Below are 21,486 nucleotides of genomic sequence, written 5' to 3' on the forward strand. Positions count from 1 at the left end.
ACTAGAGAAAAATAAATTGAGGGACACTAAAGCAAGAGAATGGGAAATGAAAATGAAAATGAAAATGAAATGAAATATACGCAAAAAGAGAAATTTCATCATCATCACCATCAACCTAACTTCTTCAACCACGACGACGGTTTGATGCTTAAATTTTATTATGTTCATTTCTGTTCCTTTTTTAATTTTTCTTTATTTTTTAAAATTACCACTGGCCATCATCGCTATAATGTCATTCCATACGGTCATTCTTCTCCGGTAACCTATTTTTGCTTTTGCTTCACTCTCTCTCTCTTCCTTCTCTTCTTCCCTTCCTTTCCTTAATTTCATCCATCCTCACCGTCAGGTATTCCATCTTGCTCCTTGTTTCTAGAAGAAGCATACTCCCACGCTAGGCCCCCCACTCCTTTTTCAACCGATCATATCCCATCATTGGCTCTCACACAGCCCTTCACGGCGACCTCGGTATTTAGCAACCTGCTCGGTGGAGAAATTTCGAACGAACAAAGTAATGGTTTGACAACCTCCATCTATCCGCAAACAGCGCATTTCATGTCAACACAACCAGCAACTTGAACCTTAATTCCTCCCCGATTGAACGACAACTACCTAAACTTACCGTACCTACCCGTTAGGCTATGTATTAGAGGTATCCATCTGTTCTGCGTTATATTCTCCTCTACTATATTACGTTACTGGGACTATACCGGGCTGCCTCAGGCTCAACAACCATCCCGACTTTAAAGTGATACACCATCCCAATTGGCAACTCAGTTGCCACCACTCGGGATTTCTCCCTTATCCATTGGTTTCGATCCGTCAGGATCTTGATTATTGTTCTCCATTCTTCATTTCAATCATTGGTAACCTGACACTCTGGACTAGTGTCATTACCATATATACAAAGAAGCCTTGAGCTTCCCATTACCATCCGGCTTGGGTGGATTCGGGGGTTGCTCCCTTTTTTTCTTATCTTGTTCCTCTTCTTTGTTTTCTTGTTTCTTGTCTCCGCTCTATCGAGAAACTTTGAACACAGGGGGATAAGAGAATAAAAAGAAAAACAAAAGAGTTGAAGGTTGCCATAAAGGCAAAAAAAAAAAAAAAAAAGTTAAGGTTGCACGTGTCGGGATTTGTTGGGTTGTCACTCCTTTCCACTCAAATTTCATTTCGCCCTTCGCCATAAATCATTGATTTTGTTATATCTTGTTCTCCCTCTATGAGTTGGCGTTCGGTGGCTCGAGATGCAGACGCAGTATTTCCGTTCGCCGAATAGTCAAGGCCAACCGGGCGTTTCCTATGAGTTGCCGCCGGTGCAATCGGTAACTTCGCCCTCAGGTCCTTTTCCACAGGCTGGCCCTCCACCTACTCTTCTTTCCGCTCCGCCAAGTAGACCCGCGAGCGGATTGAGAATGGCTCATCTTTTGCAACCACTACCGCACCAGATGTCAAACCCTCCCCCGCCTCCCCCTCCTTCATCATACTCACGATCCTATGAATCAAGCGGCTCGCCGGCCGAAGGCGCCTCTATTCTTCCGGATGCGCCACCGCTCAATGGTTCGGCCCCAGGGTCGTCGGGGCTTCTTCCTCAGCCCGGTGGTACCGGGCAGCAGCAGCAAATGCAGCAGCCGCTGCAACAAAAGAGAGCCTATCGTCAGAGAAGGAAAGATCCCAGTTGTGATGCGTGTCGTGAGCGCAAAGTCAAGGTACCGAGTTTTCGCCGACGCCCCTGTCATTTTAGCTTAAGATCATCCAACGCGGTTTTGTTAACTTTCCTTGGCTCAGTGTGACGCTTCGGAGTCGTCTAGTTGTACAGAATGTACGAATCGCAAAGTGCGATGCCAGTTCACGAAGGAAACTAACAGGCGCATGTCGTCGATCAAGTTTGTACCACGGCTACTTATTATGAAAAGTTTTGTCATTCTAATTGGGTCATAGGCAAGTACAGGACTTGGAAAAGCAGCTTCTTTCAACCAAGCAGCAATTACAACAACTGCGATCAGGCATGCTGAGGCCGGACAACCTGATCGATCTCGATGTTGATGGAGCCGGACAGTCTCAATTGAAGCTCCCTGATATCGGGTATCGACCGCCGCGCCAGCCAAGAGCTGCGGTATCACAGGACTTAACCGAAGCTCGAGCCAATCTGCGAAAGTACGGAAGAGGAATTCTGAAAGTGCCAACTCCGTATCGCCAGCCGGGTCCGAAATCGCTTCTGGCGTCCGATCCTCCACCTCTCCCCGCCAAGGAGGTTGCAGACCGTCTCCTCACGCAATATTACGAATGTATTCATTCGGCCTTGCCAGTACTTCATTGGCCTAGCTTCGTGGCGGAGTATGAAAAAGTTTACCAAACCGGTTCCCTTCTGGGCCTCCCTCGAGAGTGGGCGGCCGTTCTGTTTGGTATATTCGCTTGTGGTTCACTTCACACACTGGAAAAGACTAGGGAACACGACGGGAAAGAGTTCATAAGGATCTCCTGCGGGGTCATCGATGTCTGGAAGGACAATTTCACCTTGGATCAAGCCCGAGCCGCACTTTTGGTTAGTCTTTTTCTCTACGAAGTCAACGCGAAGTCGGCCAGTTGGGTATGGGTCGGATCTGCAGTAAGGGTAGCGCAGGAGATAGGGCTGCATATTGAGTCAGGGCCGTGGTCAACCCTCGAAGGGGAGATGCGCAAGCGAGTGTGGTGGGGGGTCTATGCCTGGGACAGGTATGTGAATGACCAAATATCCCATAATACAAGGTTCCGTTTTAGTTGATGATTATCTCCTTAGGCTTCTCGCCCTAGAAATGGGAAAACCGGTCCTCATCAACGATCAAGATTGCGATGTTGACCTTCCTTGTCCAATCGACGAACGGTGTATTTCAGAAGGTGGCATTGTGGCGGAAGGCCAACAGACCACTCCACTCCTGGCCACTATACATGTCGTTCGGTCGATAGGTCAGTTGGTCCGGACGTTGAGAAGCTCCACGATCAGCCCGGCAACCTTGGAAATATTCGAGCGACACTTTCAAACTTGCCAGGCGACATTTCCTCCACAGTACCATCCGAAGTCCGACCTGTATCTCGATCCCCGCTCTATCCTCCCACTAATTTACCTGCAGAATGCCCGTCTCATCCTCTATCGTCATAATATTTCCCCTTTCTGTGCCCCCGAAGTCCGATCGTTGGCACTTGATTACTGTGTTTCAATCTCTCAAGACACTGCTCACCTTCTTTCACGCTGCATGCGGGCTCCTTCGGGTCCTCATGGTTACTCTTCACCTCCTGGAAATGATGATTGGCGGCCCTTGTTGGCATCCTCAGCAGGAACTGTGCTCTGCACCCACATCTGGCGTTGTGTGCTAGTGTTGCTGTTCCGTCAGGAATATGATGCCGCACTGATGTGTGTCCGGGCAAGTGCTGTGGTTGGAGACTCCCGAGCGGTTAATGCAGCCTGTGGGCGGTACATCGCATTTTTCTTGAAGTGCCTTGTGGACCGGCTACGCCGCCCCGATGGTATCGATCCCGAGCGGGACGAAGAAATGTTGGCGTACGTGTCGGGCGACATGCAGGGCACAACCGGTGGCAGCTGGGTGTGGCAAGGCAGTGAGACTGGGTCTCAGCTGGAGACCTTGACTGACTTCGGTAGTCCTGTCCCAATGCCACACCCCGGTGCCCGAGACAATCTGTCTACAGGAGAAGTAGAAGATTGGGAGGGGTGGGATTGGGTTGAACAGACAGTTCAATATCTAATCAGCGAGAAGCAAAAGCAACAGCAGGAATACAGTAGAATGGATGTGCAGACTAGTCCTGGGAGTGATGAGCCAGCACCTCGGCCACAGCCGGCCTCATCCCACTCACGCATGACAATCGCAAGCATCATCTAATATCACTGGGTCTGTTGCTCATGATTTGAAACTTTGCGACTCCCCCGCATACTCTTGTCTCCATGTGGAGACCCACTCTCGCGGCGTCAGCTTGTGGAACGACCATGAAACATTGTCGGTTCAATATAAAACGTGTCCTGAGAACCGGCTTAGAGCAGTCAATATTCTGCAAATTAACATCTTACGAGAGAAACCAGGGACGCACACGCCCAGGGCAACGAAGACTTCCTTCGTCGGGAAGGAGGTGGACTGTATTATCTATTTGTATTATTTTTCTAGATGATGGTCTGGGGTCCAGTGGAGCATGTGAAACGAGATATGTCTTACGACCGAATCTTTGATATCCATACGATACGTTTGATTACATCGAGCATACCATGAAGATGCATTTCTGTGTTGTAGAAGTTACCTTGTCTTATTAGACAATAGACCATGTTTCATATACAGTGAAATCATGAATTTGTTTTGACCTCCATGCAATTAATGATAGAACCTCACAATCCAACCTCATACCGCATGATTCACAGGTCCTCAAGACCTTTTAATATTACGATAATGGTTTAGACTTCCAGGTTAATACTCCGTCCAAACCGCGCATATAGCGCCACCTTCAATTGCTGCAACTCGTCGCGCAGATCGCTTAACTTCTCCTCCAGGCCCGACACCTCGGAGTCGATCTGCTCCGTCGATGAAGAGAGGAGAGATTGCGCATCGGCAAGGGGAAGTTGGAAGAACGAGTCCCCAATTTTGTACCTGTTGGGGTCAGGGCGTCAAACACTTTGAAGCAGGAAAACAGAGTTGAAGGCATGAACACTCACGGCACCAGCTCATCCTCATCGGCCAGTTCTAGCTCCGTAGAGACCTCCTCGAGATCCTCTTTATCTTTCTGTTATATCAAAGGTCAGTATGCGGACCACAAACACCACGTCAATAACATAATATCATTTCCGGAAGCCAGCGACACAAGGTGAATCCCTCACAAAGATATGCCAAAAAAATATAAATAAACAAATAAACGCAAAAAAAATACGAGGGATAGACGAAAACCGACCTGTTTAGCCTTTAACTGCTCCTCCAGCAGCGTCTCGCGTTGATGAAGCCGACTGAAGCGGTTGATCTTCTCCTGGTCTTCGCGACGGACTTCATTCTCTTCTCCTGCTGCGGAGACTTCCTCCTCTTTCGAGAGCTGTAGGGTGTTTGGTTAGCTCGGCTGTTTCGGCCCGAGGAGATTGGGAGGACGTACCATACGATGTTGCATCATTTTTGCGATTAGGCTGTGGGTGTTTATATCTTATAGTATTGGGGAGGAGGGGAGGGTTTTGCTTCTTGATAGATCCTAAGTTTGATGTGGTTTCGGTGGGTGGTCTGTGCACGGTTGTTCTTGGCGGGGGATGTTGTCCATGGGCTTGATACTTTAAGCTTATTCTCTTCAATCTACTTGTGTTGTATACGTTATGCATCTATATATATATATATACCATATATATCTATACCTTCTTTGCTCTTATATCTCGGAGAAGAAATTTATTGTGACGAACTATCCGGCACTTTGCATCCCTCCTTATCGGAAGAACGTGTTACGTGCCCCATAATCGAGACATACTTCTAGAGACTGCTGGAGCCCCAGCAGACATCCGGAAATAGTTCCCAAAAAAATATTTCATAAGTGTGAGCCTTGCCAATATTCACCTCGGAGGATGGGTGACAATAATCATTCATACTCGGGAGTGGCTTCGAGATTCTGAGACGTGATATGTTCTGTGGAGTATAGATCGTCAAAACACCCGGCTCGCAGCACACAGTGTTACTATTAGGTAAGATGGAGGGCGCTGACGAAGACAAGCGCGAGGGCCTTCATCCCAGCTGGCTGGCTAGGGTGATCGGCTCGGGTGTCGGGGACTTAATTGGTCTTACGTAGATGGTTGGGGACAAGGGGCAGTGGAACAAATCGACAAAAGTGGATTCGAAGAGACGCAAGCTAGGTCGAAAGGCTCGGGAACTTCACAGTTAACGGGTCTATAGACTTTCAAGCTCAGTAGGCGGCCGCTTAGCTAGGTTAACTATGGATTATACGAGGTGGCTCAACTGTGCTTTAGGTTCAATATACGTAATTTTTCTTTGTATTATTAGCTGTGCAAACTCAGGGTCGACTGAGCTGCGTACGTGTACACACGACTGTTGAATGCCCTATTAGATCTCTCACATGGCATATTCGGTACTCTATCTCCCAGACCGCATTTTAATCTGCTCCCTGGATGCGATACGTCATCTGAAAGGCATTGTATTGAGGCAATAATTGAGACATACAGGCAGATCCCGTCCAAACATGAACATATAAGATCTAGTCTTATAGTAGTTGGTCAAAGATACCAATAGTATAAAATCCACATCTTTTTCTTTCTTGCTTTCTTTCTTCTTCCTCATTTCCATTGCTTTCATCTGCTTTTCACGCTGCTTTGGTCCCAGGCATTAGCCCAGCCCATCTATCTCCAACCCACCATTCAATATGAAGCTTACCCTGGTCGCTGCGATTACCCTTGTTGCTATCACAAGTGCACAAGACTTCAGCTGTGCCTTGCCTTGCCTCCAGAAGGGTATGAAGCAAGCGGCACCCGAGTGCTCCAGTGGCGATTTCAAGTGCGCTTGCCCCCACTCGCAGGAGATTTTTAATGCTATCAAGCCCTGCATAGCATCATCATGTGGTCCCATCCCCGATGGTAAGTATTGCCTGTTCCCTGTATATAGGAGAGCTACAGCTGATTATATCCCAGGTGAATTCCAGAAGGTGATTTCGCAGTATTGCCCGTAGCTCAGTTGTTGAGAAAACGACCATTGAGCACGACTACGATCTAGCGCCTTTGCACGGTTCCACAATTGCTACTAGGTTACATGGTTGCTATGGGTACTGGACTATGACACGGATTCGAAATATTTTTGTAGGATGAAAACACTTGTCACTTGGGATAGTATTTACGGGTTCATGGAGTTGCATCCTGATTCTTTTTTTGGTTATTGTTGTTGTTGTTGTTGTTCTGCCGTATCTGTTCATATTCGTTACTTTGATATTACGACTCGGCACCTCAGGGTTTTCGTCTGGCGTGTATTCGTCTTTGGACGATAGCAATCATGTCGATAGCTGCTGGAAGATGCCTGATGTTGAAGATGAGAAACCACCCGTGAATATTTATATGTAACTCTCTATGGCTGGCCACAGTACTAATGTACTTGTAATTGACTACATAATGACCTCTCAATGTGAGAAGAGAGTAAGAGAAATTATATTTCTTCGGGCATACCATGACAGAACTTACGTTCTTTCTGAAAGCCTAGAGTCAAGTTAACTACTGTACAATAGTCCTTGGTGTTCTGGAAGAACGCTAATTTTGTGCCTAGCTTGTTAGTATTAAAAAGGAAAGCCAACTTTAACAAGTTGGCCGGATGGTGTAGTTGGTTATCACGTATCGTTAACACCGATAAGGTCCTGGGATCGAGCCCCAGTCTGGTCATTCGTTTTTGCACCTTCCTCTTTCCTTTCTTTTTTTTTTTTTACTTCATTTCTTCATCGCATTTTGCTCAACTTTCTATTACATCTGTCTATATATGTATCTAGAATATCTCTACCCTTCACGATCACGGTCCTCCGGTACAAGGACCAGACGCGCTAATAGTGTATGCTGTAATATTGTCAGATGCTCTTGGCCATACTCTAAACCCCCCACGGCTGGCCAAGAGCCCCGATGCTTTTTAGGCAAGTGGCTAGATACTTGGAGGTCCATTAGAGAGTTTAAGAGAATCTAACGGCAACAAAATGTAGTTTGACTACTAGTATGTACATGGATGTAGAATGGATTGATTGGCTCCCTCGGTCGGGTGACATCATCATCGGCCATGTCATGTGCCCTCCGCTCTCTAAAGAAGTAAGTAGTAGCAACACAACGCATTTATCGGACACATGATTAGAATCTCTCTGTCCTGTACGTTTCCAGTTTTGAACCGAGACCTGCAAAATATCGCTGGACTACTGTGGTGACCGTCTCTGTATCATTGATATACAGCCGCAGTGGTTGACGCTGGTCTCGGAGAAAAGAAAGATAATCCCGAACGGCCAAAACCAAAGCTATCGTCACCTAACATAACATACCGGCCGTCGATATCCCAGCCTTCCATCATTCACAATCTTCACCATCATACATCACTACCCCGACAAATCTAGGGGCTCTGGTACCTCAAGAGCTATCTCTAGATTGTATCTAGTTGAGCTCCGTCGTCTCTATCACCGCAGCAACACTACTATCACCAACCCGGAACGAGTCAGTACACCGACGACACCAGCGCCCTTCGTCTATCCTCTCTCCCTCACATCTACACCATGCGAATACCAGCAGGCCTCTCTTCAATTATTCTCTCCGCCACCCTACTACCGAGTCTAAGCGCCGCAAGCGGCTTCGACTGCGCCCACATCAATGTCGACGGGTTCAAGTACGACCTAAGTCAGCTAGGCGGCGTCCATTCGCTCTACAATGTTGAGAAAACAGAGGAGCACGTCGTGAACACTACATATGTACTCAATATATGTAACATTCTGAAGGGAGCTTCGATCAAGGGCCACCTGAAGTGTGGGACATCGAAGAACAGTATGTTTTTTCATTCCCTTGCTATCCGATCTTCATCCCAAGACCTAACGACCCGGATATTGGTCATCTTACCAATTACTCAACCTATTCAAACCAACAGCGTATAATACTAACTATTCTATATCCAAGTTTGCGGATTCCAATACAAATACCCGGTCGACGGCTCCGAAGAAACAAGCCGTGCCTTCCCCATCGTCGGACTCGAGCATCTTGGTCACGGAAGCAAAGACCCCGAGATCACCCGGTTGAAGAAGCTCGACCCGGGCGAGGAGGGTCTACTGGTCAAACTCTCTGGAGGTAACTACGTCGATGATGAGGGGAAGAAGAAAGACGCGGGCGCGGTGCTCGAGTTTCAATGTGACCCCGAACGGTCGGGATTAGAAGGTCTGAAGACGACCGATGAGACCGACAACGAGAAGAAAGAGGCCGAGCGGAGACGCGCAGAAGGAGGAGACGATAAAGAACAGCCGCCGGTCGAGGAAAAAGACCGGTCGCTCCAGTTCAAGAGTTTTGGAAAGGCCGATGACGACTCATATGTGCTCAAGCTGAACTGGAGGACCAAGTACGCCTGTGATCATTACCTGGAAGAAAAGAAAGGTGACTCATCCAGTCACTGGGGTTTCTTTACTTGGTTGATTATCATGTATGTTCCCTTTCTTATCCCTGATCTATATGGGTGCTAATTATGTGTTTCAGCCTCTTCCTCTGCATCGCTGCCTACCTTATCTTTGGCTCCTGGCTTAACTATAACCGCTACGGCGCCCGAGGATGGGATCTTCTCCCTCACGGCGACACTATTAGGGATATTCCCTATATCTTCCAGGACTGGCTCCGTCGGGTGGTCAACACGCTCCAAGGATCGGGGTCCAGGGGCGGTTACAGTGCGGTATAATGCCGTGAGATATAGCGTGGTGCAGGCGTTTCTCTTTCGCTCATTTACGTTGGACTTGGCATTGCTTTTTGTTTCTACAGCACGGTGGGGCCGTGTGGGCGATATTATCTCAGAAAATCTAGATAAGAGGTAGCTGCAGACTGGGTTGGATTGGGCACGTGCATGATAGGTACTGTACGATGAATGATATGCATCGGTCTTTCTGGCTTCTCGCTTTATATATTACTATACATTTCGAATATTAGACATTAAGTGAAGAGCGCGAAGTAAGAGAAGTGGAATCTAATTTCTAAATCTATGGGGTATGTTGTAGTGTTACCGAGGCTCTATGGAGGCATATGATATACTCCGTATACTCTACGGAGTAACTCAAATCTACTCGGGCTTCTACGTAGGGTCAAAATAACAAAACAACTCCGTAACAGGGATGGGACTAAGTCTCCCAATACAACACGATACAACAGTAATAAAATAAGAAAACACCAGGATCCGACGCAAGGAGAGTTCAAAAAGAAAAGGACAACACGAATGAACGCGGATAATCAAATGGCGTCATCAGAGCTAAGATCTCATCATGATCACCACCGGCATTGAAGAGACAAGCAAACAACCCAGAAAACCTAATAATAAAAAGTGGATTCCTCCTGTCCGTTCTCCTGCAACTTAAATTCCTCTTCATCTCTTCCTCTTGACTTACACTTTCATGGCAAATTGCTTGAGATACAGGTAATCCGCCATGTTCTCGTCCACAGATTTACGGATTAGGGCGGCGGCCTCTGGGCCGTACTTCTTGCGCCATTCGGCGTCGAATTCCTCTTCGGTTTTCACGGGCCGACCCTGGTGAATCTGGTTTAGTGATTATCCATCCCCCCCTTGGTCCAGAGGTTGCTGTTGCTGCAGACTTACATGTGTCCGGGCTGTTAGGCCCTTCGATTCGATGGCGTCGTTATGAAATCCCCTCCATTTCTCAAATGCATCGCACACCTGCTTCTGTTCAGACTCGTCGTCCCAGTCCAGCATGGACGGGTCATAGTCGATCCCCACGCTGCGGCAGAACGCCTCGATCATCGGGCCCGGCTTCTCGAGCATATCGTCTGCATCGACGACGCAGATCTCCGCCGATTCTTGTGCCTCGCCGACCCCGTTGATGACGGGCCTGAGCTTGTTGTCGATCTCGTCCGCGTCCTGCTCCTTTGTCGCGATATGTGGCCCGATCAGGTGGACGCTCCTAAGGTAGTCGAATGTCCGACGGGTCTCGTCGTACCCGGCCTCGGCTGGGTCATAATAATAGAACCCGGTGACGTCGTCCAAGGGGGGAATGGTGCAGCGGTAGTATGAAGGGACACTGAAGTGGGGATCACGGATGAGGAAGGCAAAGTGGAACTTGGAGAGCAGTTCCTTGGGCATTACGGTGGGATTACCTGGCTCTGGCTCTGTGGGGTACGGGTACTGAGACGTCTGCTTGGTGCTTTGTCCCGATTCGACATGGCCGTTGCTTTCCACACCGTTGTCAGCATGGCCGTTGGCTTCGGTGCCGACACCACGCTTCACTCTATGCAGAGATGGCGCAATGCTGGCTGGCTTCCCGCTTGGGGGAAGGAGATAGTGGATGATGTCCTTGATGAATACCCTCTTGCCCTGCGATACGGTAAGTGACTCGTCTTGAAGACCACGACGTGACAATACAAGGCAAAAACATGAGATAATCGTCGTGGTTCACTTGCGAGATGGGAATTGAGATCCGACACCTTCGGTGTGAAAAGTGAGGAGAAAGGGGAAGGGTCGAGTGTCCCATCTGGCATCCGCAGAAGCCCAGACGGAACAGCCCATGCAGACGTGCTTGGGGATCAAATAGGGTACAGTAATTATATCAACCTCATACGCATCTCGAATGCCATTGAGGTCGATTCATCATCGTCCAGCCAGGACAGGGCATTACGGCGAGAAAGAAAAGAAAGAAGAAAAGAGCAAGGGTCGGACCTCAGAAGCTTCACGCTCTATTCTATCCATCACGGTCTTGTAGGTTGACTGACTGAAGCCGCTCTCTAGGCGCGCCTTCTCGTCGTCCATAAATCTCGTACCCAGTCTCTCTGGGCCATAGTAGAAAGCATCGCCAAATGGCTCATGGATACACTGGATGGTATCCCGGCGAGTCATGAAGACCTGCGAATATTAGTGATTCCATATCCAGATAGTTTCAGACTAGGAGGAATTCAAGGGATTATCATTACTCGTTCAAATGCTGTTGAGCATGCGCGGGGGTGAGTAGCGACGAAGATGGGCTTCTGCGACATCTTTGCAATTATCTCTGTGGGTCTGTGACAGACAAGATTTATTTGAATGGTGATGCAACGATTCAAATGAAGACTCTGAGCAATATGGAGTGATACACCAACCGCCAGGGATTTTCACCACAGGCGTAGCTACTGATATCCAATCCTTACTCGGTTCACTTTTTACACTGAATGGGGGGATGATCCGGGAGGTGATATGCCGGATTGGAAAACGATGAAGAGAATGTAGCAAGTATGGGAAATGGAAGGAAGATGATTCCAAATCAGGACCGACTCAGATCGATAAGGACTGAGACTGAACACGATGAAAGAAAAGAAAACTGGACCCAGGAAACGAGAGATAGGAACGAGTTCTTATAGAATTTCATAGGGCCGTCGGTTTGGATGGAAGAGGGGGCCCAGAATAGAAAAAAGAAAAATTGGAAAATAAAATCCCTCCTCCGCCAAAAAGATACGATGGTACCTAGCCACTGACGAAAGATACTAAAATAAAATCATAAAAAATGAATTCTCATGGATCTGATTAGTAGAGATACGATCCCCAAGTAAACTACGCCTGAGGATTATTCCCCAAGAAGCAAGTGCAACGAGAGACTACGACATAGATGGCAAACCGAAGGAGAAGCAGCATGATAACTTGCAGATTTAGCTTGACAACTATTTCCCAAATGAAACGGCGATAAATATACTACGAACTAATTCACATCCACTTGGACAAACCAGGTTGCCTCTCCGATCACAGATTTCGACACCGGTGCAGAGTAGTAAGAAGTAGTAGTATGGATATGGCTGTCATTGATAGTACCTCCATCAGGGAAACGCCCCTCTCTACGATAATTTGGATTACGATCTACCGGACGCTCCGCCGCATCGCCTTCCTTTCCTAACGAATCTTCTGCGACGAGGGGGCGACTTATGGTCTAGACAAGACACGAAGTGGACTCCAGTTCCTGAACCACGGGCGCATAACGAGGCTCCTGCGTCGAGGGGGAAAAAAAAAAAAAAAAAAAAAAAAGTGGACATGCAAGATGCAAGGACGGGCTAGTACTTACTTACCAGCGTTGGAGAGGTGGGGGGGGAAATCAAAGGTCCAAGGATAGTCAATCATGCCTCGGGAGAATATGCTAACAATGTCGGCTGCCTGAAGTCATCCCATCCGTCAAATCCCAGGGCAACTTGGGTCGTGTCCACTTTTGACGTCATGACGAGGCGGATGGAAGATAAAAAACGAGAGAGAAAGGGAAGGGACAGGGGGTTTGTTAGGGAAAACGTGGGATGAGAGAAAGAAAAAGGAACGAGAGTGGACGATCTTCACATCTTGGAGTTAATATAAAAATCAAGGTGGTTAAGAGAAGCCGAAAAAAAATTAGCATAAATAATAAATTAAAAATCGAGTTCGAGCCAGAGAAAGGGAGGGTCATTGTTTAGTATGGATGGACTAGAGTCACTAGATCCGCGAAAATCTCTCAGCTTAGAAGAATAATCCACAAATTAATAGGGGAGAGAGGAGAGAGATCAAGAATATTCTCATTACCATGAGGTATTATGAGAAGAGTTCGCTGCATCGTGCAGACCACGCAAGGCGTCCATGGTGATGGGAAACATGCCGATTGAATCCTCGTCCGTAGTCATGATGTGGATGTGTCATGGACTAGTAACCTTAGTTCCCAGTGGCAGATGTGTCTGAAACATCCAATGGAGATCGATCGCGGTCCATAATGACGGTCCATTGCGCCGGTGGTCGGATGGCATTGGTTATATTTTAAGTTATCGTGCCAATGCGGGTGATCCTGTGTTCCTATCTTGACCCAACCTGGTATAGTACTTTCGCTCTCATCCCTTCCTTGTTGGACAGTTCAATCGCATTCAATCGGATCACGATTCATCCCATCGTGGGGGTAAGAGAAGCTGACCTGAAGGGACAACTCAAGTTTTAAGTTAGGCAGGTGGGTAGAGACTCGACCGAACGGAGTACTCTTCTTCCAATCATCGTCGTCGGTTGATAATCGCTCCGGCGGATTATTGGCCCATCTAGTGTGAGTGGGTACTTGGAAGGTACTTGGAAATCCTGAACAAGGTAGGAAGCTCCAGTACCTTACCGTGTACTGACAAGTAACGCCGATGTACAGTACCACATGTACCATGTACACAGCTATCGATCGATGGCCTGAGATCTCAGAGGCAGGGAAGGCATCCAGGCATCCAGGCAACTACTGCTACTATTATAGTACAGACTAGCGTAACTAGTTCAACGTACTTAGAGGAAGCACAGCACGTACTCAGTACGGAGTACTAGTCAGTATAGCCCAGAATTGTCCAGTTGACACGGGTCATTAGTAGAAGAGTCCAGATGACAGTCGCCCGTTCGATCAGGCCACCAACACCACGTGACGTCAGTGACCAAGGATCACCCCTCCTTTTCATAGGTGTTTCTGGAAGGCGGTGGAAGTTCCTCGTGTCGTCATGGAGGGTCTGGAAGGTTAAAAAGGATGCCCAATACCAAGCTATATAGACATCGGCGAGCTCCAACCACCAGCATTTTCGTTCTTTTGTGTATCAGTCATACAGATTAACTATCATAATAGTTAAAATCAACCTTTTCTAATTCTCTTAGTCACCTCAACTATTTCAACTACCTTACAGACCTGTCTACTATTCGAACACACACAACTGATCTACCCGTTTCACCATGAACGGCGCTCAATTCACAGACAGAGCTAACAAGGCCCTGCTGGATTCCAGCAGTTTGGCTGAACAATACTCCCATTCTCAGATTCTCCCCGTTCACCTAGCAGTGGCCCTCTTAAATCCCTCTCCAGATGAATCGAAAGATCAACAAGCTCCCACACACCCCTCACACGATTCCTCCTCGGCCCCTCTCTTCCGCCAAGTCATTGAACGTGCCCATGGCGACCCTCAGCTCCTCGAACGCTCTCTCATGAAGATCCTGGTCCGTTGCCCAAGCCAAGACCCTCCTCCTGAATCCGTTAGTGTCTCTCCAGCACTAGCCAAGGTTATTCGGTCAGCTACCGAGTTGTCCAAGACCCAGAAGGACAGCTTCGTCGCTATCGACCATTTGATTGTGTCCGTCGCCCAGGACTCTCAGGTCCAGAGAGCACTAGCGGATGCCAACATTCCCAACGTCAAGTTACTAGATTCTGCCGTTCAGCAAATTCGTGGTACGAGGAGGGTAGATTCTAAAACAGCCGATTCAGAAAGCGAGAATGAAAACCTCAAGAAGTTCACCATTGATATGACGGCCCTAGCAAGAGAGGGCAAGATTGATCCTGTCATTGGCCGTGAGGAAGAAATTCGTCGAGTGATTCGTATCCTTAGTCGCCGAACGAAGAACAATCCAGTGCTCATCGGTGAGCCTGGTGTCGGAAAAACCACCATTGTGGAGGGGTTGGCTCGCCGAATCGTGAATGCCGATATCCCGGCCAACCTGGCTCAATGTAAATTACTTTCGCTTGATGTCGGTTCATTGGTTGCAGGAAGCAAGTACCGGGGTGAGTTCGAAGAAAGAATGAAAGGAGTCCTCAAGGAGATCGAAGAATCTAAAGAAACGATCGTTCTATTTGTCGACGAAATCCACCTTCTCATGGGTGCAGGCTCCAGCGGTGAGGGTGGCATGGATGCCGCCAATCTCTTGAAGCCGATGTTGGCCCGCGGCCAACTCCACTGTATCGGTGCGACGACACTAGGCGAATATCGGAAATATATTGAGAAGGACCAGGCATTTGAACGACGTTTCCAGCAGGTCTTGGTGAAGGAGCCTTCTGTTAACGAGACTATCTCTATCCTTCGTGGTTTGAAGGAGAAGTACGAAGTGCATCACGGTGTTAATATCCTCGATGGTGCCATTGTTTCCGCAGCCACACTGGCTTCGCGTTACCTGACCGCTCGTCGACTTCCCGACTCCGCAGTTGATCTTATCGACGAAGCTGCCGCCGCTGTTAGAGTGACACGTGAGTCCGAGCCTGAGGCCCTGGATAACTTGGAGAGAAAGCTCCGACAGCTGCAAATCGAAATCCATGCCCTCGAGCGCGAGAAAGACGACGCATCTAGAGCTCGCTTGGAGGCAGCCAAGCAGGAGGCAGCCAATGTCACCGAGGAACTGCGCCCGCTGCGTGAGAAGTATGAAAGCGAGAAGCAGCGCAGCAAGGCCATTCAGGATGCCAAGATCAAGCTCGACTCCCTTAAGGTTAAAAGAGATGAGGCAGAGCGGTCCGGGGATACAGTGACCGCTGCTGACTTGGAGTACTACGCCATTCCGGAAACCAAAGCTCTGATCGAACGACTCGAGGTGGACCGTGCGAAAGCGGATGAAGAACGACGTGCTCGCTCCGGAGACGCTGGGGAGACACTGCTCGCTGACGCTGTCGGCCCCGATCAGATTAACGAGATTGTTGCCCGCTGGACTGGTATTCCTGTCACCAGACTCAAGACCACTGAGAAGGACAAGTTGTTGAACATGGAGAAGCACCTTGCCAAGATAGTCGTCGGCCAGAAGGAGGCTGTGACCTCCGTATCGAATGCAATCCGACTCCAGCGATCTGGCCTCAGCAACCCCAACTCGCCGCCAAGTTTCCTATTCTGTGGTCCATCCGGAACTGGTAAGACCTTGCTTACGAAGGCTCTTGCGGAGTTCCTCTTCGACGACCCCAAGGCTATGATTCGATTTGATATGTCCGAATATCAGGAGCGCCACTCCTTGAGCCGTATGATCGGTGCGCCTCCGGGATACGTCGGACATGATGCTGGTGGCCAGCTGACTGAAAGCCTCCGGCGACGCCCGTTCTCTATTCTTCTCTTCGATGAAGTTGAAAAGGCGGCCAAGGAGGTTCTCACCGTTCTTCTCCAGCTCATGGACGACGGACGCATCACAGACGGTCAAGGCAGAATTGTCGACGCGAAGAACTGCATCGTCGTCATGACCTCCAACCTGGGTGCCGAATTCCTGGCTCGTCCCACCGCTAAGGACGGACGTATTGATCCTCAAACTCGTGAATTGGTCATGGGCGCCCTCCGTGACTACTTCCTTCCCGAATTCCTCAACCGTATCTCCAGCACCGTCATCTTCAATCGCCTCACCAAGAGAGAAATCCGCAAGATCGTCGATCTCCGCCTGGATGAAGTTCAAAAGCGCTTGGAGCAAAACGGCAAGAACGTCACCATCGAATGCACAGAGGAGGTCAAAGACTACCTCGGCAACGCAGGCTATTCGCCCGCTTATGGCGCTCGACCTTTGGGTCGTATCATCGAACGCGAAGTCCTCAACCGTCTTGCTATTCTTATCCTACGTGGAAGCATCGTTGACGGCGAGGTGGCTCGCGTTATCATGCGCGATGGTCGTATCGACGTCCTGCCGAACCATGAGGTCCCGTTTGATGAAGATCAAGACATGCTCGATAGTGAAGATGAAGCCATAGCCGAGATGGAAGACGGCAGTGGTGACATGGATCTCTACGAGTAAATTTACTAAAAGCAAGGGAGTATCAGCACATAATAAAAAGGGGATGTAAGATTCTGAAGACACGGAGTGATGACTGATGACGATGACATGACTTTTGTCCTTCTGGTTTGATTATCAATACTGGAATTTGTTGTTAATATTTCTTACTTCGGACATATTATGCGCACTTTGTACACAACATTGAGATAATGTGCTCTAATAAATAGATTCAGCTGAATTAAGTGGATGTATCGACAGAAGACTTAAATCCAAATCCTTAAATTAATGAGCATCGCAGATATTCTAAATACTCGAGGAAAAGTAAATTTGATTTAAATATACCTATGTACCTTACAAACTCCCACTACTCCCCAACTCTCTCTCCCTAAACCACCTCGCAATCTCTCCCGTTTGACAAAACTCAACCTCATCCCCCCACCCCTTCAACCACGTCAACAAGCGCTCCAGCATCCCAATCACATGCGCCATACCGCTAGTATCTGGGTGCATCAGAATGGGGAAGATGGGCTCGTCCTCATTCTCGCGAATCCACAGGAAGCGATCCCGCCAGAGGTTCTCGACCACGCGGACATCGGTGTAGCCGTGCGAGTTGTGCGTGTGAGGGAGGAATTGCATAGGGGTCATGTCTTCCATGTACCAGTTGCAGGGGATGCATACGAGGGGCCGGCGGTCTTCTGTTGTAGGTGGGATAGGGTGCATCCAGGTCGAGGCGGGAAGGGAGAAATTGATGGGTTGGAGGGGTGGACGTTTAGGGGCGAAGAAAGGGTGGCAGTCGTGGTCTGTTAGGGAAGCATCTGTTTTGGGTTAAGTTAGAAAGGTGGATTGTCGGGGTGGAAAGGGAGGAACTCTCACCATATTCGAATCCGTACTCTTCTAACAGGTCTAATGTTGACTCGCGCAGTTGGTATAGAGGTGCGCGGTATCCGACGGGCTTCTTGCCTGTTAGTTTGGTTGCAATGTCGATACATCGCGTAAGCACGTCCCGTTCTTGCTCGACTGTCAGTTGGTATGCTCCTTCGTGGGCGTAGCCGTGAAGTCCTATCTCACAACCTGACTCGACTACCTGTTGCACCTCCTCTGGGAAGCTCTCCGCGGAGTGGCCCGGGATGAACCAGGTGCAACGGTCGGCTAGGTCGAGGTTTTTGAGCATCCTTAAGAGACGGGGAACTCCGACTTTGGCGGCGAAGAATCCGGAGGAGTAGTCTGCTAGGATGTTGTCGGAGTGCTGACCTGGTTGTGGTCGGGGCTTGGTTAGCATCTGTAGATTATTATGATGATGGGAAAAATGGCTTACCTGTCCCTAGCCATCCAGACACTGCGTCTAGGTCAATGGAGACGGCTATCCGGATTTTATTCTGCTTGGACTTTGATACAGCTCTTGGAATTGATTGGACTATACTCGACTCAGAGTGATCGACTTGGTCCTCTGTCTCTCTGACGGCTTCGCTCTCCTTCCAGATCAAGCGACCTTCCATTCCTCCGTCGACACTTAAGCACTGTCCTGATATGTGCCCTGCCGCACGGTGAGAGGCCAAGAAAGCCATTGTACGGGCTATGTCCTCTGGTCTTGCGATTTTCTTCAGAGGTACCCTACACCATTTAGCGAAGATCTCTAAGCGGTAGCAATCGGGGATTGGACGTGATAAACATACGTAGCTTGGGCCTCAGCCCACATCTCCTTGGGATCATCGAGCCTGCCTTCTATCAAGGGCGTGTCTACCCATCCAGGTGCAACAGCATTGATCCGTGCTCTGCTATTGAGGCGAACTATCTCATTCTTCACGCTTCGGACCAAGCCATACTGCAAGCCAGCCTTCCCAGATGCGTACTCGATATGGCCTTCCTGACCAAGCTTGCCCGTTTCGCTTCCTGTTAGCACGATAGCTAGGTTATCCAATTCTTTACCCGTCGTCTGTTGAGACACTCGTGCAGCTCGCAAGAAATGCTTGATTGTCAGGAATGTTCCTCGAACATTGACTCGATACGTCTGGTCCCAGATCTCCGCGGGCAATTCCCAGATAGGGTAGTCTTTGCTTTCATCTGCGATGCCTGCATTTGCGATCAAGATGTTGATAGGCCCGAATCGCTTGCTGGCATGCGCAATACTGGATCGGACGGATTCCTCGTCTGTGATGTCACCTTTTAGGACGTGTAGCCGGGAGTAGGGCTCCCCTTGTATATCAGATACGTCCGAGGATTGGATGTCTAGTGCTGTAACTTTGCATCCCTGATCTAGATAAAGATTATGTTAGATCATGGGATGTGCCATTTATGAAAAACTCTAGATACATAAGTTCCAGCAGCAACGATGGGATGAGACCATCCCACTTTCTCCGGCTTGTACCGTTCGAAGGCATGGTGCAACGGAAGCTGTATACAATAGGGTAATATAGAAGCCCAATCGCCATCTTAAAGAATAAAGAGCAGTCTACCTATAGTCTCCCTTGCACTAGAGTGCGACCAAGGCAAAGAAAAGCGATCTGTATACCCAATCGAACATCACTCTTTTACATCAGTTGATGCAAACGTACCTAGGAATTCTCGCACCGCTTGTTTTCCAATTCCGCCAGCGGCACCAGTGATGAATACATGGAGACCTCCCAAACCCAGGAAGGTGGGAGATGCCAAAGCCTTCCCTGACATACCGTTTGGTCTGCAGCTATCACGACAAAGGGGTCGTTGGTTTATGGTAGAATGCACTAGTCAGATTAGCTACTATTGCCCGCGGCTGTCATAAAGGAGGAAAGACGTACCGAGTGATGTGCAGACGCCATAGAGCTCAATAGGTGGCTCCAATGGGTTAACAGGGATGAATATAGGCAAGGTACACCACGTGTCTACGTTGATTGACAGATCGACAACTGACGCTGGTAATCAATCTACGAGACCGCGGGGCAGTCACGTGTGCCTTAACGGACTTATGTTAATTCCAATATGATTATCATTATTTGAAGACGCAAGCTTTCACAGTAATTGTCTATAAATTACTGTGTTTATTCGTTCGCATATCGGCCGCCGACAAAGATCCGGCAGAGCGTATCTTGGATTCTCATATAGCGAATTCGTGTAACTAGTAGTTTCCCACTCAAAGTGAAACAAACCCTAACTGACGGTGAGAAATGGCATCAAAATCGAGACTACTCTTAGTCCTCAGTGCTATTCTTGGCAATATCATTGACTTCGACCGCGTCCCCACTCAATGTTTTAGTCCCTGTAACTATAGAAGCGGCCGAGACTACTATGTCAACTTCTAATTAGATTCACGCGATGCTGCGATACAACGATGCTGCTCCTCCGAAGAAATAAAAAAAGGAGTACGTAGCATCGAGCGTAATCTGGATCGGTCCATTGTGGTAGTGGCATTACTGGAGGAGGAAATGGCCCCCAAACACCAGTTCGTCGCAAGCAGAGTTCGTTGGGTTTGAGACTGACTTGCACTAATAACCACCGAAGGAGTTTCAGGTAATTACCATTCTCGAAATTCAATCAGTGAGCTGGTTATAGAACTAATATTGCCCAGCCGAATATAGCCATTTTAGGCATATTGGCGTTACGTGGACTTGAATTAAAACAACACTCATATAAGGCGCAGTCTCCGTTTCAGCCCAAGTTAAGCTAATTCGCTGACTAGATGTTATTTGTTCGATTTCCCTCCAGATAGTGAAAAATTGGGTTCCGGAAAATTACCAAGGTCTGAACCATGATGACAAGCGACGTATGCGTTACTTCGTAGTACAGCCTCTACATCGTTAGAGGAGTTTATAAGAGGATGGTTATTAGCCACAACGGGAAAAGTACTGTATTTAGCAAATCTCAATATAAGGTATAAAAGAACTCTAACTTCTCTTTTGGGCGTAGTAGCTGTACATCAATGGGAGTCTGACATCGCTTCATCCGTTTCGTTATGGAAAGGTTACTACGAAGCCCACCGCGGGCAATGATAATCATATATGGATCTATAACCCATGGGATTTTAGGACAAGCGACTTTTGCGTAGTCTACCCCGTCATTCCTGAAGTATTCCCGCGTGGTGCAGATGAGAGTGACAGCCGATCAGCAATAGTCAAGCTTCCGCGCATCGATAGTGTCAACGGCGGGCATTTAGAGTGGCTGCAGTAGTGCAAAACGAGCTCGAGCGGTCCGTAATCCTTCCATGACTGAAATAGAAATCTTCACGAAACTCTGGGAGGAGAACTCGAATGAGCTATGTAAGTATCTCGTATTCAGCAAGCACGAATGCTTGGCTTGATTGGATATCAACCTGCTACACTTTGCATAGTGAAGCATAGGCTACTCCGCTGGTCACTACAAGTTGGAGACC

At 48.4% G+C, this 21,486-nt stretch overlaps 8 protein-coding genes and 1 non-coding gene across 9 annotated transcripts; 5 read left to right on the forward strand and 4 right to left on the reverse strand.

Annotated features, from left to right (window-relative positions):
- Nucleotides 1-1,095: 1,095 nt before the first annotated feature.
- On the forward strand, nucleotides 1,096-4,291 carry BDV38DRAFT_235472 (transcription factor domain-containing protein). The gene is made up of 4 exons (XM_032053346.1): nucleotides 1,096-1,703; nucleotides 1,783-1,880; nucleotides 1,936-2,709; nucleotides 2,774-4,291. Exons 1-4 carry the CDS (start codon nucleotides 1,242-1,244, stop codon nucleotides 3,867-3,869), a joined length of 2,430 nt encoding a protein of 809 aa, XP_031918739.1. The 5' UTR covers nucleotides 1,096-1,241; the 3' UTR covers nucleotides 3,870-4,291.
- On the reverse strand, nucleotides 4,292-5,251 carry BDV38DRAFT_235476 (tubulin-binding prefolding complex subunit GIM3). The gene is made up of 4 exons (XM_032053347.1): nucleotides 5,113-5,251; nucleotides 4,921-5,055; nucleotides 4,688-4,755; nucleotides 4,292-4,622 (listed from the first exon to the last, which is right to left on the reverse strand). The coding sequence occupies exons 1-4, from the start codon at nucleotides 5,128-5,130 to the stop codon at nucleotides 4,430-4,432; spliced, it is 414 nt and encodes a 137-aa protein (XP_031918740.1). The 5' UTR covers nucleotides 5,131-5,251; the 3' UTR covers nucleotides 4,292-4,429.
- Nucleotides 5,252-6,626: 1,375 nt separating this feature from the next.
- Nucleotides 6,627-7,001, forward strand: BDV38DRAFT_235477 (uncharacterized protein). The gene has a single exon (XM_032053348.1). It carries the CDS (start codon nucleotides 6,811-6,813, stop codon nucleotides 6,988-6,990), a length of 180 nt encoding a protein of 59 aa, XP_031918741.1. The 5' UTR covers nucleotides 6,627-6,810; the 3' UTR covers nucleotides 6,991-7,001.
- Nucleotides 7,002-7,301: 300 nt separating this feature from the next.
- On the forward strand, nucleotides 7,302-7,375 carry BDV38DRAFT_t36. Its single transcript has one exon. It is a non-coding gene; the product is annotated as a tRNA-Val (tRNA).
- Nucleotides 7,376-7,789: 414 nt separating this feature from the next.
- Nucleotides 7,790-9,660, forward strand: BDV38DRAFT_235480 (autophagy-related protein 27). The gene is made up of 3 exons (XM_032053349.1): nucleotides 7,790-8,503; nucleotides 8,633-9,146; nucleotides 9,200-9,660. The coding sequence occupies exons 1-3, from the start codon at nucleotides 8,239-8,241 to the stop codon at nucleotides 9,393-9,395; spliced, it is 975 nt and encodes a 324-aa protein (XP_031918742.1). The 5' UTR covers nucleotides 7,790-8,238; the 3' UTR covers nucleotides 9,396-9,660.
- Nucleotides 9,661-12,021, reverse strand: BDV38DRAFT_235482 (uncharacterized protein). Its single transcript, XM_032053350.1, has 4 exons — nucleotides 11,627-12,021; nucleotides 11,376-11,558; nucleotides 10,302-11,033; nucleotides 9,661-10,232 (listed from the first exon to the last, which is right to left on the reverse strand). Exons 1-4 carry the CDS (start codon nucleotides 11,687-11,689, stop codon nucleotides 10,089-10,091), a joined length of 1,122 nt encoding a protein of 373 aa, XP_031918743.1. The 5' UTR covers nucleotides 11,690-12,021; the 3' UTR covers nucleotides 9,661-10,088.
- A 659-nt stretch (nucleotides 12,022-12,680) lies between these two features.
- BDV38DRAFT_235487 (uncharacterized protein) lies at nucleotides 12,681-14,212 on the reverse strand. The gene has a single exon (XM_032053351.1). It carries the CDS (start codon nucleotides 13,831-13,833, stop codon nucleotides 13,546-13,548), a length of 288 nt encoding a protein of 95 aa, XP_031918744.1. The 5' UTR covers nucleotides 13,834-14,212; the 3' UTR covers nucleotides 12,681-13,545.
- A 166-nt stretch (nucleotides 14,213-14,378) lies between these two features.
- BDV38DRAFT_278199 (ATP-dependent Clp protease ATP-binding subunit) lies at nucleotides 14,379-17,165 on the forward strand (the record flags this gene model as incomplete). The annotated part of the gene is made up of 1 exon (XM_032058664.1): nucleotides 14,379-17,165. One exon carries the CDS (start codon nucleotides 14,379-14,381, stop codon nucleotides 17,163-17,165), a length of 2,787 nt encoding a protein of 928 aa, XP_031918745.1.
- A 330-nt stretch (nucleotides 17,166-17,495) lies between these two features.
- On the reverse strand, nucleotides 17,496-21,132 carry BDV38DRAFT_294429 (SDR family oxidoreductase/polysaccharide deacetylase family protein; the record flags this gene model as incomplete). The annotated part of the gene is made up of 7 exons (XM_032062498.1): nucleotides 17,496-17,959; nucleotides 18,018-18,395; nucleotides 18,460-18,755; nucleotides 18,818-19,397; nucleotides 19,697-19,801; nucleotides 19,919-20,026; nucleotides 21,129-21,132. The coding sequence occupies 7 exons, from the start codon at nucleotides 21,130-21,132 to the stop codon at nucleotides 17,496-17,498; spliced, it is 1,935 nt and encodes a 644-aa protein (XP_031918746.1).
- Nucleotides 21,133-21,486: the final 354 nt, after the last annotated feature.

The sequence above is a fragment of the Aspergillus pseudotamarii genome (assembly GCF_009193445.1).
Source record: "Aspergillus pseudotamarii strain CBS 117625 unplaced genomic scaffold BDV38scaffold_4, whole genome shotgun sequence".
Taxonomy (NCBI): Eukaryota; Fungi; Ascomycota; class Eurotiomycetes; order Eurotiales; family Aspergillaceae; genus Aspergillus; species Aspergillus pseudotamarii.

Excerpts from the sequence above, each read along its gene's own strand:
- BDV38DRAFT_235476 (XM_032053347.1), bottom strand. Across the intron at positions 4,756-4,920 it reads AGCAGTTAAAGGCTAAACAG|AAAGATAAAGAGGATCTCGA; the intron begins GTCGGTTTTCGT and ends TTGATATAACAG. Across the intron at positions 4,623-4,687 it reads GATGAGGATGAGCTGGTGCC|GTACAAAATTGGGGACTCGT; the intron begins GTGAGTGTTCAT and ends TGACCCCAACAG.
- BDV38DRAFT_235487 (XM_032053351.1), bottom strand. The coding sequence starts at position 13,833 with ATGGTACATGTGGTACTGTACATCGGCGTTACTTGTCAGTACACGGTA.
- BDV38DRAFT_235480 (XM_032053349.1), top strand. The coding sequence starts at position 8,239 with ATGCGAATACCAGCAGGCCTCTCTTCAATTATTCTCTCCGCCACCCTA. Across the intron at positions 8,504-8,632 it reads GTGTGGGACATCGAAGAACA|TTTGCGGATTCCAATACAAA; the intron begins GTATGTTTTTTC and ends TCTATATCCAAG. Across the intron at positions 9,147-9,199 it reads TTTACTTGGTTGATTATCAT|CCTCTTCCTCTGCATCGCTG; the intron begins GTATGTTCCCTT and ends TATGTGTTTCAG.
- BDV38DRAFT_235472 (XM_032053346.1), top strand. The coding sequence starts at position 1,242 with ATGCAGACGCAGTATTTCCGTTCGCCGAATAGTCAAGGCCAACCGGGC. Across the intron at positions 1,881-1,935 it reads AGGCGCATGTCGTCGATCAA|GCAAGTACAGGACTTGGAAA; the intron begins GTTTGTACCACG and ends ATTGGGTCATAG. Across the intron at positions 2,710-2,773 it reads GGGGTCTATGCCTGGGACAG|GCTTCTCGCCCTAGAAATGG; the intron begins GTATGTGAATGA and ends TTATCTCCTTAG.
- BDV38DRAFT_235477 (XM_032053348.1), top strand. The coding sequence starts at position 6,811 with ATGAAAACACTTGTCACTTGGGATAGTATTTACGGGTTCATGGAGTTG.
- BDV38DRAFT_235482 (XM_032053350.1), bottom strand. The coding sequence starts at position 11,689 with ATGTCGCAGAAGCCCATCTTCGTCGCTACTCACCCCCGCGCATGCTCA. Across the intron at positions 11,559-11,626 it reads GCTCAACAGCATTTGAACGA|GTCTTCATGACTCGCCGGGA; the intron begins GTAATGATAATC and ends TAATATTCGCAG. Across the intron at positions 11,034-11,375 it reads TAGAGCGTGAAGCTTCTGAG|GGCAAGAGGGTATTCATCAA; the intron begins GTCCGACCCTTG and ends ACCGTATCGCAG.